A 16,953-nucleotide genomic window follows, 5' to 3' on the forward strand; every position below is an offset into this window, starting at 1 on the left:
ATGAAGAGGCCACTTGCGGTCGACAAGCATCCTCCTCTAGGCGTTGACAAAAATACAAAGATGTGAGATTTTCGTGTGTATTGCCGGGATTGCCGATTGGCGTCATAGAATGCCCGCGGTGATTGTGAATCATCGACCGTGCACTTTGTTCTTATCGAACCACCATCGCATCGGACCGTCATCCTCGTCTTGATCCATCTTGTCCATCACCATGGCTAATCTCATGACCGTCTTCGCCCCTCGGGATGGCCTCGAGGCTACACAGACCGCTATCATCCTCCCGCCTTCGTCTCCGACGCCGTTCACCTTCACCTATGCTCGTCTTCACGAGCTCGTTCTTGACCTTCAGGCACAGCTGGCGTCGTTCAACCTAGCCCCCGGAACCTCGGTCAGCTCTTCGCTCATCAACGGTATCGAGTTCACCCTCGCTTTCCTGGCAACGGGCGCTGAGAGGCTCGTAGCTGCCCCTCTCAACCCAAACTATTCGCAGGGAGAGGTTGAGTTCTACCTGCAGGACACCAAGTCACAGCTGCTGCTCCTTCCCAAGGGTGCGCTCAAGGCGGGTCACCCAGCTCTAGAAGCAGCCAAGAAGAGCGGCGGTGTCGATGCCGTCGAGATCATCTTTGACCCGAGAGGCGTCGGAAGCGTGTCGCTGGTGCGTGCCGATGGCAGCAAGGTCGGCAAGAACTCGCAGATCCGCAAGCCGCAGGACGAAGATGTTGCTCTGGTGCTGCACACGAGCGGTACCACCGGCAGACCCAAGGGCGTACCTCTGACGCACAAAAATCTCTACACGACTATGGGCAACATCATCGGCACCTACAATCTCACGCCCGTCGACCGCACCTACCTCGTCATGCCGCTCTTCCACGTCCACGGTCTGCTGTGTGGTCTGCTGGCCACCCTTCTGTCCGGCGGTAGCGCCGTCATCCCTCCCAAATTCTCGGCAAGTGTGTTCTGGAACGAGCTGTCTAGCAACAATTGCAACTGGTATACCGCTGTGCCGACGATTCACCAGATGCTACTCAACTCTCCGCTCCCCGACCCAGTGCCCAAGCTGCGCTTCATCCGATCGTGCTCGTCCGCGCTGTCGCCTTCGACCTTCCACTCGATCGAGAAGACGTTCAAGGCACCCGTGCTCGAGGCGTACGCCATGACCGAGGCGGCACATCAGATGACGTCGAACCCGCTGCCGCCGGCCAAGCGCAAGCCTGGCACTGTCGGTATTGGCCACGGTGTTGAGATCCGCATCCTCGACGAGCAGGGACGCGAAGTGCCGCAGGGCACCATTGGTGAGGTCTGCGTTCGCGGAGCCAACGTCACTAAAGGCTACCTAAACAACCCCAAGGCCAACGAGGAGTCGTTCGTGACGCTGGCTGAGAACAAGGGCTTCTTCCGAACCGGCGACCAGGGCCGCAAGGACGCCGACGGCTACGTCGAGCTCGTGGGCCGCATCAAGGAGCTCATCAACCGATCTGGCGAAAAGATCAGCCCACTCGAAGTCGACGCTGCGCTGCTCGCTGTCGAGGGCGTGAAGGAAGCCGTCTCGTTTGCCATGCCCGACAAGCTCTATGGTGAAAAGGTCGGCGCCGTCGTCATCCTCCACAAGGGCAAGGAGAGTCTAGGTGAGAAGGAGATCCAGCAGGCCATGCAGGGCAAGCTCACCAAGTTCAAGATCCCAGAACGCATCTGGATCACCGACGCCATTCCTAAGACGGCGACCGGCAAGATCCAGAGGAAGAATGTCGCTGCCACCTTCCTCAGGAAGGACGGCGCCAAGTTGTAAAAGATACAAAAGGCATTCGATATGACTTGGCCGTCTTGCTCTTCTTCTCTGTCCCTTTCGAAATCTTACATGTTGGAAAAATCGAGTGTTGGTCTCGCGCGGTGAGAGTTGTCTGTGTGCTCTTGGGATGCAGCTCACGCGTCGCGCAAAGTGAGAGACTGTCGAAGCTGAGCCTGGAATCGAGCTGGTCAGGACCCTGAGACCGAAGCGCAGAAGAATTAATCGAATGGCTAAGCTGAGCTCTTGACGTCGGTTCCTCCCTCCGACGACCATCTCGGCTGCCACCTCCATCATCGGTACTCTGCCGAACATTCTCTCACGATGGCCCCTGTATCGACCTCAACCATCAGTCATCCCTCGGCAGGCCCGTCGTCGAGCAAGCGCAGAATCGATGAGCCACATCAATCGGCATTCACCGATACACTGAAACGACTCAAGGAAGAAGCCGACTCGAATCAAGAGGTGGATGACCAAGCACTGTGGCCACGTCCCTATCTCGAGCCTCTGGATGTCGACAATGACGCTGTCACCTTCCAGCAGATCGACATTGAAGAGCACCAAGCAGTTGGTCAGCCACCCGCCATTCGCATGTATGGCGTCACTGCCGAGGGCCATTCAGTCTGCGCGCACATCCATGGCTTTCTTCCTTACTTCTACATTCACGCACCGCGCGGCTTCACTGCCAACACCTGCAATGACTTCATCAACCATCTCAACGTCCTCTTCGGCGGGCGCACTGTCCACAAAGCGGAGATCGTCAGCAAGAAGAGTCTTATGGGCTACGCCGGCCAGGAGAACGTTGCCTTTATCAAGCTCACCATCTCCGACCTTCGCAGCGTCCCAAGGATCCGTGGCTCATTCGAACGCGGCGAGATTGGCTTCCGAGACCTCTTCACACCAGGCGATGCATGCCTCACCTACGAGAACATCGCATACACCCTGCGCTTCATGATCGACCTCAAGATCGTCGGCATGAACTGGATCCGCGTCCAGGCTGCCAACTACAAGCTGCGTCCAGATAGCCAAAAGATCTCTCACTGCCAGATAGAGCTCGACTGTAGCTGTGACGCCATCGTCTCCCATGCACCCGACGATGACTGGTCGAAGATCGCTCCTCTCCGCATCCTTAGTTTCGATATCGAGTGTGCCGGTCGCAAAGGTGTCTTTCCAGAACCCTCGGTCGACCCCGTCATCCAGATCGCCAACATGGTAACACGGCAGGGCGAATCGACACCCTTCGTCAAAAACGTCTTCACTCTCAACACGTGCTCTCACATCGTTGGCAGTCAGGTGCTCTCGTTCAACAAGGAGATCGACATGCTCGAGGCCTGGACCAAGTTTGTCCAAGAGGTCGATCCGGACGTGGTCATCGGCTACAACATTGCCAACTTCGATTTTCCCTACTTGCTCGATCGAGCGAAAGCGCTCAAGTCGACCAAGTTCGCATACCTCGGCCGTGAGCGAGGCGTTCGCACAGAAGCCAAGGACACCCACTTCTCCTCCAAAGCCTACGGCACGCGCGACTCGAAGAACACCGAACTGCAAGGTCGTCTTCAGCTCGATATGCTTCAAGTCATGCAGCGTGACTACAAGCTGCGGTCCTACTCGCTCAACTCGGTCTCGTTCGAGTTCCTCGGCGAGCAGAAGGAAGACGTGCACCACTCGCTCATCACCGAACTCCAAAATGCAGGCCCAGAATCGCGACGACGTCTCGCAGTCTACTGTCTCAAGGATGCCTACCTCCCTCAGCGTCTCATGGATAAGCTCATGTGTTTCATCAACTATATCGAGATGGCCAGAGTGACGGGTGTTCCCTTCAACTACCTCCTCTCGCGCGGTCAGCAGATCAAGGTCGTGTCCCAGCTCTTCCGAAAGGCCAACGAGGACAACTACCTCGTCCCCGCTTACAAGGGCGAGGGAACCGAAGACCAGTACGAAGGCGCTACCGTTTTGGAGCCGAAGGCAGGATACTATGATCGACCTATCACCACGCTCGATTTCGCCTCGCTGTACCCTTCCGTCATGATGGCGCACAACCTCTGCTACACCACATTGCTCGACAAGAAGACGATCGACCGACTCGAGCTCAAGCAGGACGACGACTACGTAATCACGCCCAACAACAACTACTTTGCCACCAAGAAGCTTCGCAAGGGACTTCTTCCCACTGTCCTGGAGAACCTTCTCGCAGCTAGGAAGCGCGCCAAGGCCGATCTCAAGAAGGAGACAGACCCTTTCAAACGCGCTGTGCTCGACGGTCGTCAACTTGCACTCAAGATCAGTGCCAACTCGGTCTACGGTTTCACTGGTGCCACCATCGGCAAGCTGCCCTGTCTCGAGATCTCGATGAGTACCACTGCCTACGGACGACAGATGATCGACCAGACCAAGGCGTACGTCGAAAGGCACTATACCATCGCCAACGGCTACGACCATGACGCCGAGGTCGTTTACGGTGACACGGATTCGGTCATGATCAAGTTCGGCACGCCCGACCTCGCCAAGGCGATGGAGCTGGGCGCCGAAGCAGCAGGTCTCGTCTCTAAGACCTTTGTCGACCCCATCAAGCTCGAGTTCGAGAAGGTCTACTTCCCTTACCTTCTCATCAGCAAGAAACGCTACGCTGGTCTCTACTGGACCAAGACGGAAAAGTACGACAAGATGGACACCAAGGGAATCGAGACGGTGCGACGAGACAACTGTCGGCTGGTGCAGACCGTCATCGATACGTGCCTACGAAAGATGCTCATCGACCGCGACGTCAAGGGTGCTGAAGAGTATGCCAAGAACATCATCTCGGATCTGCTGCAGAACAAGGTCGACATGTCGCAGCTCGTCATTACGAAAGCGCTCGCCAAGGCAGACTACGCGGCCAAGCAGGCACACGTTGAGCTGGCGGAACGGATGCGCAAGCGTGATGCTGGTTCAGCGCCTGCGTTGGGAGATCGTGTCGCCTATGTCATTGTCAAAGCCGCCAAGGGCGCTGCAGCGTACGAGCGGTCCGAGGACCCGATCTACGTGCTGGACCACAACATCCCCATCGACACACGATACTACCTCGAGAACCAGCTCTCCAAGCCGCTGCTGCGCATCTTCGAGCCCATCATGGGTCCCAAGGCCAACACGATGCTCACGGGCGAGCATACCCGTGTCGTCCAGGTGGCAACCTCCAACGTCGGTGCGCTCATGAAGTTTGCCGTCAAGACCGTCCAGTGTTTGGGATGCCGCACGCCGCTCAAGGACCAGAACATGCCTGTGTGCAAGAACTGCAGGCCCAAAGTCGCGCAGCTCTACCACGAGAAGCTGGCGCGCGCCTCGGCACTCGAAGTCGAGTTCGCTAGACTGTGGACGTGCTGCCAACGATGTCAGGGGTCCTTGTCGCAGGACGTGCTGTGCACAAACAAGGACTGCCCCATCTTCTTCAAGAGGAAGCGCGCGCAGAAGGATGTCGAGGACGCGGTCCACGTAGTGCAGCGCTTCGATACGGCGTGGTGAATGCAACTTTGTCATTTCCGCGGATCAAGTGTGTGAACTCGACCGCCCGGCGCGCCCAGCGGGCGCCAAGATGAGCTTACGAAGTCGTTCCTCCCCAGTGGCAGCCCAACCAAAGACTTGAAGTTGTGCATGAAGGCTTTGCGACGCCTAAACTCTCGCGGACCGGATAGTAACAGTCTGGTAGAGCGGGCCTCTGCCGTGCCATGCAAAGTGTCACCCTCGAGCCACGGTCCGGAAAAGTCAGCATGCTTTTGCGGAAGCGTGCAGATGGCCGCGGAGCCTAATTTTACGGTCGTCATGCATTGCTACTGGTACGCCACACCTTCATTTCAGAGCCAAACCCCCTCTCGGAAATGACCGCGAACGCTCGACCTATGTCCAACATCGAACCATCCCTCCAGGGTCGGCCTTGGGCTACGCTTCGTTCGCTCTAAGCGCTCTGGAGCTGTCAAAACCAGAAAGCCGACGGAAGCCAAGACTTTTTCCTATGGCTGGCGCCACATGCGTGCGAGCGCAAGCTCGTCGGACAAAGGCGAAGACGGTGTTGTCTCGGTCTTTGTGCAACTTCATTTGGCAAGATTGCCGACTCGCTTGTTGGCAGACTGTCCACCGGCGCTGGACAAAAGGACAAAGGGACAAGGGACGGACGGGATCTCGTCTTTCGTCGTGTAACGGTGTGCAGCACGCAGGTGACGCACAAAAGGTTGGATGCGCCCGAAGCGCTCACCCCGAACAATGGGTCGGCTGCAGAGCATGTTCCGCGACCCGTCTACCGAGCCGCGCACAATAGGCTCATCGCTGAGGCTAATGAAGCGACGAGGTTCCAACCCAGCGGTACCGCTGACAGGCGTCTTCATGCGCGCGCACTGTTAGCCTCTACTCTGCGGTACGGGCGCTAGGAAGTTTGAATAGGCTTAGATTCGGTCCGGTGGCAGAGACGTCCGCCTCACTTCAGCCGGCTGGGGTGACTCTTGACGCTCGACTCTTCTTGGCAAGCTGAGACTCTCCGTGAGAAAGCCACGGAGGTGAGGGAAGGGCAACGAGTGCGCCTCATTTGGGGCCGGCTGGCTGGCTGGGTTCTTTGTTCGTGTGGTCTACTGAGCGCGCCTCGTGTACGTGTATAAAGAGCGAAGGTTCGATGCTCGTCCTGACAGGTCCTTGCCTTGACAGACTCCCGTTTGACGTCCCTCCGCCATACCGCACCACTCTGAACCCGCACGCAACTCGGAGCACCATGTGCTTCCCTACCGTCTCCGACCACACCCCTTCGGCCGAGAGCAGCGCCTCCTCCGCTTCCCAGTCCTTCCCCTCCTTGACACCACACTCCTCCAGCACGTCCTCCCAGCAAGTCTACTCGGAAGGCTCCATCCGCAAGCGTACTCAACGCGCATGCGAAGTCTGTCGTCGCAAAAAGGTCAAGTGCAACGGCCAGAAGCCGTGCAACCAGTGCATCGCCTTTGCCGAAGAATGCAACTATGTCGACGTCAAGGACCGTTCGGCGTACAGTAGGAGGTATGTCGAGTCTCTCGAGGCGCGCATTGTCGATCTGGAGAGCAACCAGGTGCAGCTGCAGAGGAATCAGGACGTACTCTACCAGATGGTGACGGGTGGGACACCGATCACGGGTGGATCGCTGCCCACGCAGGTCGTGCCTGGTCAGCAGGCGCAATTCGGAGTGCTGAGGCGGGCGAGTGATCCCGGGACTAGCGGTTCGGGTGGCTGGACGGACGGGCGAGTTCAACGCACCTCGCAGCTGCAGCTCACTCCGATCGACGATGGCGCTCGATTCCAGCCTCAACAGCCGATGGATTTGACCTCGCTGTCCGCCATGACCCTCGCGTCGGGTGCATCTGGATCCAGCGTCGGCTCTGTCCAGGACAACCATTCTACAGCGTCATCGGCAGCCTTGGCGCCGGTCTACAAGTCCGAGCCTGAGCCGATGATGGAGCGGCAATCACAGCGAGTGTCAACCATGGCTACGCACGGTGCATCAGCCCGTATGATGTCTAACAAGAGGTTCCGCGCTGCCACCATAACGCACAATCCCTCGCCGTATGCTGTTTCTTCAAGATCGAGACCAGAGACTGCGCCTTCGACAGTGGCACATGCTGCTCATGCCACGTTCGCATTTGGCGCGGCAGCTGGCACGCCGGAGCAGTGGACAAGGCCAAGCGCTTCTAGCATCTCTCCCGAACTCGCACTTTTCGCATCGCCGTCGAACCAGCAGCAGCAACCGCCCACTCAAACAGGCCAGATGCAGCCGCAACAGCAGCTCGACCTCAACCTCCAACAGCAGAATCTCACGGCAGGCCTCATCGACCAGATTATCCACGATCAACCCGCACGGCAGGCTCCGTGAACTTTTCATATGCAATACAAGCTTCCGTCATCACTCAAGCTCAAACAGGTCTGAATGTTGCATTGCAAGCCACGTGAAACTAGGACGGCGGACCGGAGGTGGAAGGCGAGGTGCGGTGCGTGACACGAGCCACTTTGGCCTTGAGCGAGCTGAGCTGGTTGGCTTTCCAGCTGCGGAGTGTTTGGTGTAGGCCCGCTTGGGTGGTTGTTGGTTGCGAGGGGGGTTGTACCGGCTCGATGGGAGCGATTGTGGACGGTGCTGGCTGAGACAGTGGCTCTTGAGTAGGGTCGATGTTGGGATCGTCCGCCTCGGCGTGTGTCTGTGAGCCAGACGCTATCGGCGCTGAGAGCGGAAGCAACGCGGTGCCATCGTGTGTGTGTGAGCCACATTCACCCTGGATGCCGGGCTGCAAGGGATGCATCATCTGCATCAGCAGCTGGTCGAGCGCACGTCTCTGTCGCGTCTCCTCATCGACCTCCCCACCCTGTCCGCTGATCGCGCCCTGGCCGACCAGCTGACCGTCGAAATCATACACGTTACCCTGCACCTGACCTGCTTCATTGGGGTCAGAAAGCGCTACAAAGGCCGAATTGGACGCGTTGATATCGTAGTACGGTGCCGGCGGAGCGTCTGTGTAGCTCGTCGAGGAATCGATGGCGGAGAAAGAATTACCAGGCTGAGCGTATGCAGCGTCGTAGCCTGCCGCAGTCGCGTGTTGAGGCTGGGCGTAGTCGAGCCAGCAAGGTTCAGGCGGGACCCAGTCACCAAGTCCCCCATAAGCCTGAGCAACGGCTGGGCCCATGTGCAGGTTGACGCTGTGTCCGGGCTGCTCCGGGCACGGCTGACCTTGGTATATGGGGTAGAGGTCGGGGTACGTCTGAGCTTGATGTGACGGGTACTGGTCTGGATATGTCTGATCTTGATGATGTGTGGGGTATTGATCTGGATACGTCTGAGTTTCATGGGTTGCTTGATGTGTTGGGTTTTGGTCGGAGGAGACGTTGCTCTTCTGCGAGCTGGAAGGGGCGGTCGTGTAGGAGGTCTGACTGGAAATGCCGCTTGCAGGGTCCTGGGTGTACGGCTCGTATGTCGAGCTGGCTGTCGAGCTCCAGAGATCAGGCTGCTCGAGCTTCAAAGCAGGTTGACTTGATGACGGATGATCGGATGCGAGGTCTTCCTTGATCAATGAAGAGGGAAGCTCCGGGTCCAGCACGGGTGCGAGACCCCTCATGACCAGTGAGGCTTGCAGGAACGCGCGTCTCTCGGGCGGCAGCGCGCCCTTGACCGCTTCGAAGAGGCTGCACTTCGGCTTGGTGTAGCCCGGTCCGGTTGGAGTGGCTGGCTCGTCGGTGGTAATGGCCTGACCGATGGGAATCGGCGGTGCTGGAAGAGGAGCGAGAAAGACTTGCGGTGCACGGAGATGCTGTGGAACGAGCGTGTCGAACGAGTTGTGCGTCGAGGCGGCATATGCCAAGTGTCCATCGAGCGACCTACGCGCAGGCGAGGTTGCAGTGCGCATCGAAGAAGTCGGGATCTGACCCGTGGGGCCATAGGATAAAGACTCTGAGAGGAAACTGGCCTGTGGATCGTCCGGCGTGTAGAGGAGGACCGGCGCATGATCTTGAGACATTCGATGAGCGTGATGCGCAGTGGGAGAGACTGGAGCTGTTGATGATGCGCGGCGATGGCGAGTAGTCGAGTAGGGAGACGCTTTAGACCGCGCTCCATCGAGCGAAGCTCTCTTCCGGCCACTTCCAGAGCCAGAGCCCGACAAGGGACCGCTGATGTCGCCGGGCGAAAAGTCGGTGTTCTCTCGCTTCTCGGGTGTGTGATCCGCGGTCGAAGGCCCGACATCCTGGCTTAGGCACTTTTTGACGTTCGCAGGCTTGAAGCGGTACTCGGGGTATCTCTCTGCGTGTTCTCTTGCTGCTTGATGCGCCTTTTCGTAGAAGGTGGCCTTGACGTCGGCTGCCTCGTTGCGCCACAGCTCGCCAATAACTTTGCTCAGACGGCGCTGGTGATCGAGCTTGTCGAGACCAGTATCTGTCGCAGCCGAATTGTTCTTCTGGCCTTTGAGCTCGCGCATCTTGTGGGATCGATAGAGAATGAAAGCGTTTGGCGGGCGAGGGATCTTGCGTAACACAGTGGGAGGAGCCGAAGGAGGTGGTGGAGGAGGAATCTCGGCTGGCAGCTCAGCGAGGCTCTTGGAGCGAGCACGAGCTTTGCCGCGAGGCTTCGAAGGGCTTGCCTTGCCGGTGCCATGGTGGGTCTGAAGGTTGGCGTCCATCTCGAAAGAAGTGAAGATGTCGAAAGTGCAGCTTTTTTGGCGAGCAAAGAGGCGCTGGGGTATAAGTGTGCGAAGGTGAGGACGAAGAGAAGACGGAGACGAGGCGATGCGTGACCAGAGATTAGAGTTGGAGTGATCGTGACGAGTCAGGACGTGTCAGGCGTGGGAACTGGCGATGTGTGGGGCCAATGACTTTTCTCGTTCAGCGCGATGAGGCTGGCTGTCCATGAAGGAAAGAAGGACCAGGTCGAGGGGCGGACAGCTGCAAGGGCTTCAGTTCCGCACCTGACAGCTGAACCGTGCTCTCTCTGAGGCGGTCGCGGACCATTGAGACTTGCGGGAATGCAAAAAGCAGATTGTGCGGGAAAGATGCTGAGTCGAAGCGAAAGAATGCGAAATGGGGTGGGCGCTGCGATTATGCTCTGGACGGCACGCAAATGAAGTCGTCCGCAGATCCAGCTGAGCCCACCTTTTTGTTGCAGCGAGGCTGCGCCGAGCGTTCAGCGCTGCAATTGATCGGCAGGATACCTAATGCTAATGTCGACCCCACTACGACAAAGCAGATCTGCATTTGAACGCTGAGCTTGACTGCCTGTATGCCGATGCTACCTGGTTCGTAAGAGTTGGTCAATGGAAGAAGTGAGACGACAAGCACATCAACAAACAACAAATGACTGCCCAAACCATTGACGGACAAGCTTAAATTGTGACGAACAAAGGGAGCCAAAGGGTCCAGATGCCAATGTCACACTGCATGCAGCACCTGCATGAGACGGTGGGGCATTCCATTGTGCGTTGACGCCCAAGAACAAAGGGGCATCCTCAGACTCCGATGTCAGCCAAAGACATCCATCCGGCTTGATGACGGTGAGAAGTCGTCTACGACATCATGACCCACATCTTGAAGTGCTCTCCGCATATGACTCTCTCGCAACGACGTCAAGTAGATGTCGTTTTGGTGTCGCCATGGCGACACAATCTCAAAAAACCATGCCAGACGGGACGAACCTGACCGAGTCAGGTTGAGCATACTGCACGCTGATGAACCAAACCTTGAAATCGCATCCGCCGACTAGTCTTGAGTGAGCTGCGCAGCGCAGAAAAAGGACAAGTAGACATCCTTTCTGTGTGTATCTTTCTTTCCCCTCCTCATCATCTTCTACACATTTTTGCCCGTCATGAGCACTCTTCGCCTTGATTGGGACGCCCTTCGGGGCATGTCGCACTTTGACGATGCCTCGGCCATCATCGACTTTGCCGAGTCACATCGGGACGCGGGCACGGGGCGGCTGACACCGTCTGCTCCGGTCGAGGGGCGGCTGCTTGAGCGTCTGTTTTCTTCGGCGCCGACGAAGCAGCATTTGTTGGCGGAGCTTACAGGCGACGAGGTGTACTACTGGTCCAGTGCCACGCTCGCTGTGGTCTCGGCGGGGACGTACTCAACGTTCATGCCCAAGCTGTCGGGGCCAGCGCGGTCGCCGCGAGGGCGCACATACGTGCCTTGGTCCGCCGAGCAGTGGAAGGCGCTGGTGAACGACCGTGGGCTGAAGTCGTGCAAGCCTCAGAAGGTGACGCCGGCGCTGTTCCCGAACTTGGCCCTCTCGCCCTCGGCCGTCTTTGATCCCTCCCGCTCCGTCGGCATGGACAACCCCGGCGCGGTCTACCCGGCGATCGTGAGCTGCCTCAAGTCGCACGTCTCGGTCGTCGTCAGAGGAGCCACGCTCTTCATCACGTGGCCCAAGACCCAGAAAAACCTCGAGGCGGTGCAGGACTGGCAGATGCTCGACACGCCCACTTGGCCTGCTCTTCTCCATCTCGTGCGCCACGAGCTCGAAGACCCTCGGTTCAATTATCTGACCGAGGGCGAGGCGATCTACAAGGCGCCTGGACAGACGCACATGACGCTCAGTCCGAAGGAGGCCGCAGTGTACTGCATCGACGCAGTGAATCCGAGTCCCGCAGAGTGGAAGGACACTTTGTCTGCCTACGAATGGAGCTTGGACCACTACAAAAAACTTTCGAGGGAGAAGGAGCAGGAGGCCAGACAGGATGCGATCGTGGAGCTGGAGACCGCGTTGAGGCTGTGGCAACAAGTCAAGGGGCTGCCGAAGAAGAGGACGAAGGACACGACTTCTGAGCGGGAGTTGAACAAGTCCATCGACAGGCAGAAGGAGGGTCTTCGGCAGATGCGCGCAAAGCCACGACGACGCGCAGCGCCAACTCAGGCGGCCCCTTCCTCAAGCAAGCGCACCAGACGCAGCAAATAGCAAACGACTCTGTGTTCTTCCTTTTCCTTCATCAGAACTACTAATGACGACGAACATTAAAGAACTCGTCCGGGTGCTGAAGTGCTGCCACCGCTCTGCGCTGGTGGGTGGTGAGGAACGTGAGTCCGACTTGGAAGCTCGAGTTCATCCAACCGAATCCTTCCCTAGGCACGCACTTGAAGTCGATGCCCTGATTGCCGTACTCGGCGTCCACCATGTGGGACAGGTTGACGGCGTCGAACTTCTCCGGCACGGTGCCGTTGAAGTCGACGAAGGCGAGCGTCATCATGTACAGCCACCTGTACGCGAGACGTCTTGCCTCCTCAAGATAGCCGTATCGCTCGAGTCCGACCCAGGCGAGCACGTTGTGCGGGGGCCAGGCGTATGGCCAGTCCCACTGTCGGTTGGGTCGGTCGATCGAGATCTTTCCCCTCGAGTCTTCCGTGCCGGAAACGAGACCGCCCTGCTCCTCGAAGCGCCGGAGCGACTTGCTGACCAGCTTGGCGGCTTGGTCTTCGGACGCCATACCAGCCCACATGGCCCAGAAGGACGTGACACTCTCATAGACGATGTTCTCCTCGAGGCGAGTGTCGTAGTCAAAGTAGAGGCCCATGCCGTCGTTCCACATGTACTTGTCCACCTGCGCCTTGCGGTGGGCGGCACGAGCGAACCATTCGGCGCTTGTCTGCGGCGTCTCGATGGAGCGAGAGGGCTGTGATGGGCCCTGGCCGTCTTTGAGCAGCGATGGCGGGAGAGGGCCGTGCAACGGAAAGTCGTCCTCGAGCACCAGGTGGTCGTCGAAGACCTCGCGGATGGCGGTGGCAATGTCGATCTCGTACTTGTAGAGCAAGGCGTTGAGGTCGATGGTGGCGAGGTCGGCACACTTGCGCTCGAAGCGGTACGTGGTGTCGTGACCCGACTCGCGAACGGCGCGATCGTGCATAAAGTAGGTGTCGAGCTCAGGCTCCTTGATCTCGCCGTGGTTGTACTTGCGCGTGAACTCGTTGACGCTGCAGCCGTGCTTCTCAGCGTAAGGGCGGAGGATGTGGGTGAAATGCGAAGCCTCCGTCTCGGGCGGGACCCCGAGACCCTCGGGTCGGTAGCGCGAGAGCCAGGTCTTGTCGTCGAAGCGTGGCTTGCTCATCCAGACGGTGTGGTACTCCTTGATGGCAGCCTGGATGGCTTTGCGCAGCCACTCCTTGTTGTCAGCCTCGTTGGCGGGGTCGAGTCGAGAGTAGACCTGGAGGGCCATGTCGGTGAGGAAGGGAGGCTGAGCTCGCATGAGGTAGTAGGTGCGGTTGCCGTTGAGGATCTTGCCGTAGTGCTTGATCTCAAAGATGAAATGGTCGACGGTGCCCTTGGCAAGATCGATCATGTTGTCGACGACGAGACCGAGCGAGATGAAGTAGCTGTCCCAGTTGTAGAGTTCGTTGAAGCGGGCGCCAGGCACGACGAACGGAACGCCTTTGAGACCCTTCTTCTCGCCGGTGGTGGGATCGATGTCGTCGCGCATGGCGAGGGCAAGCAGACCGGGTTTATCGTTGAGATCGCGGGTGTATTCGGCGGTGATGTTCTGTGGTAGCGATTCTACGGTGAGGTTGAGGGCAGGACGCTCTTCGGCTACCTTTTGATAGTACTGAAGCATCTCGGTCTCGGAAGCAGGAACGTAGATGCGTGGATTCTGGGACTTGCTGCGATTCTTGGGGTCCGACAGGATGGCGTCGAGGCCGTCGCCGTCGATACGACGGGTGAGGTTGTGCCAGAAGGTCTGGGTGATCATACGAGAGAGACGGTCGACGGGGTTCTCGGTGAGACGCGATTCGTCGAGCACGATACGCTTGCGGCCGTGCTCACGGGCGAGAGCGAGTTCTTGGAGGAGATTGGAAAGCATATAGGTACCACGGATGTCGAAGCCTTTGTAGCCGTTGGAAGTAGCAGTGCCGAGAGTGAGTACCTTGGGACCACTGTCGGTGATGCAGATCTGAAAGTTGCCGTCGGTGTCCTCTTGCTCGAGCACAAGGCGCATGGTCTCTTCGACATCGACGATGAAGCGGCGAGGGGCGTGCTGAACAGCGTCATGGCTCATACGTCGCGAGAGAATGACGGGATCGTCGTTCATGCGCTGGGGGCGACGCTTCTGCTGACCCATGGAGTAGGTGCGAACGATGCCACGGGCGCGCTGCATGACGCGTTGCTTGTCGTCGTCCGTGTCGTGGTGGGCGCTTTGGCCAAAGGTGTTGTTGAAGCTGGAAGAGCTCCTGCTGAGGCTGCCTGACAGGAGAGTGGCTTTGTCTTGATCTTCGCCGTACGCTTGATCGGCGTCGGGGAGATCGCCATTGTGAGGAGTGTACTTGGCACCACCGGCGGGGGTGAGAGCGCCAGGGATGGCAGTGGCCGTTGCTGAGCCAGACTGGCCGTTGGAACGAGGACCTGCTTCAGCTCGAGGGGTGATGGCCCCGTTACTTGCACTGCCAGACTGGACACTGTTCTTACGGAACGAAGGAAGTTCGGTGGTGCTGTCGTCGGAGAGCGCGCTGTTGCTCATGCTGAGCTTTCGCATGTGCTGAGCAAGCGAACGAAGCTGGGCGCGTTGATCCGCTGAGACATGTTCGTCGTAGTAGCCAGGCGTATCCTGGTTCTTTGTGAATGGATTTGAGGGGCGACGAGCCGACATGTTGGCTTGGATGATGCAAATGCGACGCGGTGTGTGAGAGAGGGAGAAGGAGCAAAGAGGCTGCCTACAGAAAGGGAAATGGCTGAGCCGTGCAGTACCGCGATAAGGTGACCGTGCGCAATCAATCCTGCCAGGATGACTCTATTTTTTCTCGCTTTTCCATAGCCGCTCAGCTGGTTTTAGTGTGGGGTGGCGCTGCACAGCGCACTAACCCTTTTCGTCAAAAAGGCCCTTTTTCGGTGGGGCATCTCTGTTTGCTCACAGTGCAGCCCTAAGTAGTCACCGTACAGCTCAGGTGCAGAGACAGGCCGAGTTGCCCGACAAGCCACAATCCCACCTTGTCCCTCTCCTTTTGACTCACACTTGATCTTCAGACTGACAGCACTATGTAGAGAGCGGCTCTCGATGCGCTTCCGTCTCCAAGTGTGACTCGGAATCCTTCTTTGCGATGGATGCTGAAGCTTGCCAGCTGCCAGCAGCTCCTTTCCGCTGCATCACCTCAAAAGATCGACCGAGCTTCCACCGAGACAGAGCAACACCGACAGACGTGCATCTCTGCGACGCCGCTCGCCCTCTCGAGAGCTTCGAGAATTATCATTTACCCAGAAGAAATCATCCGTCCGATCTCACAAATTGAATCTTTTACAAAAAGCTGATGTTGAGACGGCCGGTAGGAAGAAATTTGCGGGCTGGTTGGGAATCATCACGTGAAGCAGCCTCGAGCTGAGTCTTGTGGCTCTGGTCCAAGTCACAGGCAGATGCGCAAATTTGGAAGATGCTGCGCCTTGGCTCTGATCTCGACAGGGCCCTTTGTCTTGCTGTCGACCACCTCTCCATTCGTCTTCGCATCCTCTCGCCGTCTCTCACCACGAATAAGATTCCGCGCTCGTCTCCAACATTTGTCGATACAGTCAGCATCTCGATTTATCCGACCAGCACTCGAACCGGTCCCACAGCATATCTTTACATTTGATTCCACCCGAACTATAGCCAACATGCGTTTCTACAAAAAGGAGCTCCCAGACGTCGACGAGGTGGTCATGTGCCAGGTACAGCAAATCGCCGAGATGGGCGCCTACGTCAAGCTGCTCGAATACGACGGTGCCGAAGGAATGATCTTGCTCTCCGAGCTCTCAAGACGTCGTATTCGTTCGATTCAGAAGCTTATCCGAGTAGGCAGGAACGAGGTGGTCGTCGTGCTGCGTGTCGACAAAGAGAAGGGATACATCGATCTCTCCAAGCGTCGTGTTTCGCCCGAAGACGTCGTCAAGTGCGAAGATCAGTTTACAAAGTCGAAAGCCGTCCACAGCATCATGGCGCACGTTGCCGGCAAGCTCAACCGCGAGGTCGAGGAGCTCTACGACGCCATCGTCTTCCCATTGCACGACAAGTACGGTCACGCCTTTGACGCTTTCAAGCTGGCCATTCTCGACATGGACAAGACCTTTGAGGGCATTCAGATGGACGACGAGGTGCGCAAGGAGCTCCAGGCCAACATTGCACGACGAATGACACCGCAACCCGTCAAGATCCGTGCTGACGTCGAGGTCACCTGCTTCGGCTACGAAGGTATCGATGCCGTCAAGAAGGCGCTCCGAGCGGGCGAGGCTGTTTCCACCCAGGAGATCCCCATCAAGATCAAGCTCGTCGCACCACCACTCTACGTTCTCATCACCAACTCGACCGACAAGGTGGGCGGTATCGCGCTTATGGAGCAGGCACTTGAAAAGATCACCGAGAGCATTCGTGCCAACGGCGGTGAGGTCAACATCAAGATGAGGCCCAAGACAGTCTCCGAGGTGGAGGACCAGGAGCTGGAGCAACTCATGGCTCGTGTCGAGAAGGAGAACGCCGAGGTCGAGGGAGACGAGGACTCGGAAGGCGACGAGTAAGCAAACGGGCTGCCAATGACATATGTATCAGTATCTTTTCCTCATCATCCTGTCAATCACCTTCATGGCGTACTAAACCGACGGCTCAGCAGCATCGGCCATCGACCATCGGTCGGCGTGTGTGATCTCTTGCAAAGTGTGCCGATCGGCTGGCGTCGGGCAATTTTAGCAGCAGGGCGGTTAAATACGTCAA

General features: G+C 57.8%; 7 protein-coding genes across 7 annotated transcripts; 5 read left to right on the top strand and 2 right to left on the bottom strand.

Moving 5' to 3' along the window:
- Positions 1-211: 211 nt before the first annotated feature.
- On the top strand, positions 212-1,786 carry PSEUBRA_002508 (AMP-binding enzyme C-terminal domain protein; the record flags this gene model as incomplete). The annotated part of the gene is made up of 1 exon (XM_016436934.1): positions 212-1,786. The coding sequence occupies one exon, from the start codon at positions 212-214 to the stop codon at positions 1,784-1,786; it is 1,575 nt and encodes a 524-aa protein (XP_016292426.1).
- Positions 1,787-2,107: 321 nt separating this feature from the next.
- PSEUBRA_002509 (DNA-directed DNA polymerase, family B, exonuclease domain protein) lies at positions 2,108-5,281 on the top strand (the record flags this gene model as incomplete). The annotated part of the gene is made up of 1 exon (XM_016436930.1): positions 2,108-5,281. The coding sequence occupies one exon, from the start codon at positions 2,108-2,110 to the stop codon at positions 5,279-5,281; it is 3,174 nt and encodes a 1,057-aa protein (XP_016292427.1).
- A 1,234-nt stretch (positions 5,282-6,515) lies between these two features.
- Positions 6,516-7,640, top strand: PSEUBRA_002510 (Zn(2)-C6 fungal-type DNA-binding domain protein; the record flags this gene model as incomplete). The annotated part of the gene is made up of 1 exon (XM_059464869.1): positions 6,516-7,640. One exon carries the CDS (start codon positions 6,516-6,518, stop codon positions 7,638-7,640), a length of 1,125 nt encoding a protein of 374 aa, XP_059321279.1.
- Positions 7,641-7,719: 79 nt separating this feature from the next.
- On the bottom strand, positions 7,720-9,927 carry PSEUBRA_002511 (High mobility group box domain protein; the record flags this gene model as incomplete). The annotated part of the gene is made up of 1 exon (XM_059464871.1): positions 7,720-9,927. One exon carries the CDS (start codon positions 9,925-9,927, stop codon positions 7,720-7,722), a length of 2,208 nt encoding a protein of 735 aa, XP_059320680.1.
- Positions 9,928-11,105: 1,178 nt separating this feature from the next.
- On the top strand, positions 11,106-12,194 carry PSEUBRA_002512 (uncharacterized protein; the record flags this gene model as incomplete). The annotated part of the gene is made up of 1 exon (XM_059464874.1): positions 11,106-12,194. The coding sequence occupies one exon, from the start codon at positions 11,106-11,108 to the stop codon at positions 12,192-12,194; it is 1,089 nt and encodes a 362-aa protein (XP_059321280.1).
- A 40-nt stretch (positions 12,195-12,234) lies between these two features.
- On the bottom strand, positions 12,235-14,868 carry PSEUBRA_002513 (Glycoside hydrolase, family 37; the record flags this gene model as incomplete). Its single annotated transcript, XM_016436936.1, has 1 exon — positions 12,235-14,868. The coding sequence occupies one exon, from the start codon at positions 14,866-14,868 to the stop codon at positions 12,235-12,237; it is 2,634 nt and encodes an 877-aa protein (XP_016292429.1).
- A 995-nt stretch (positions 14,869-15,863) lies between these two features.
- PSEUBRA_002514 (Ribosomal protein S1, RNA-binding domain protein) lies at positions 15,864-16,760 on the top strand (the record flags this gene model as incomplete). The annotated part of the gene is made up of 1 exon (XM_016436935.1): positions 15,864-16,760. One exon carries the CDS (start codon positions 15,864-15,866, stop codon positions 16,758-16,760), a length of 897 nt encoding a protein of 298 aa, XP_016292430.1.
- Positions 16,761-16,953: the final 193 nt, after the last annotated feature.

Source organism: Kalmanozyma brasiliensis (genome assembly GCF_000497045.1).
Source record: "Kalmanozyma brasiliensis GHG001 unplaced genomic scaffold PSEUBRA_SCAF2, whole genome shotgun sequence".
In the NCBI taxonomy this organism is placed as follows: Eukaryota; Fungi; Basidiomycota; class Ustilaginomycetes; order Ustilaginales; genus Kalmanozyma; species Kalmanozyma brasiliensis.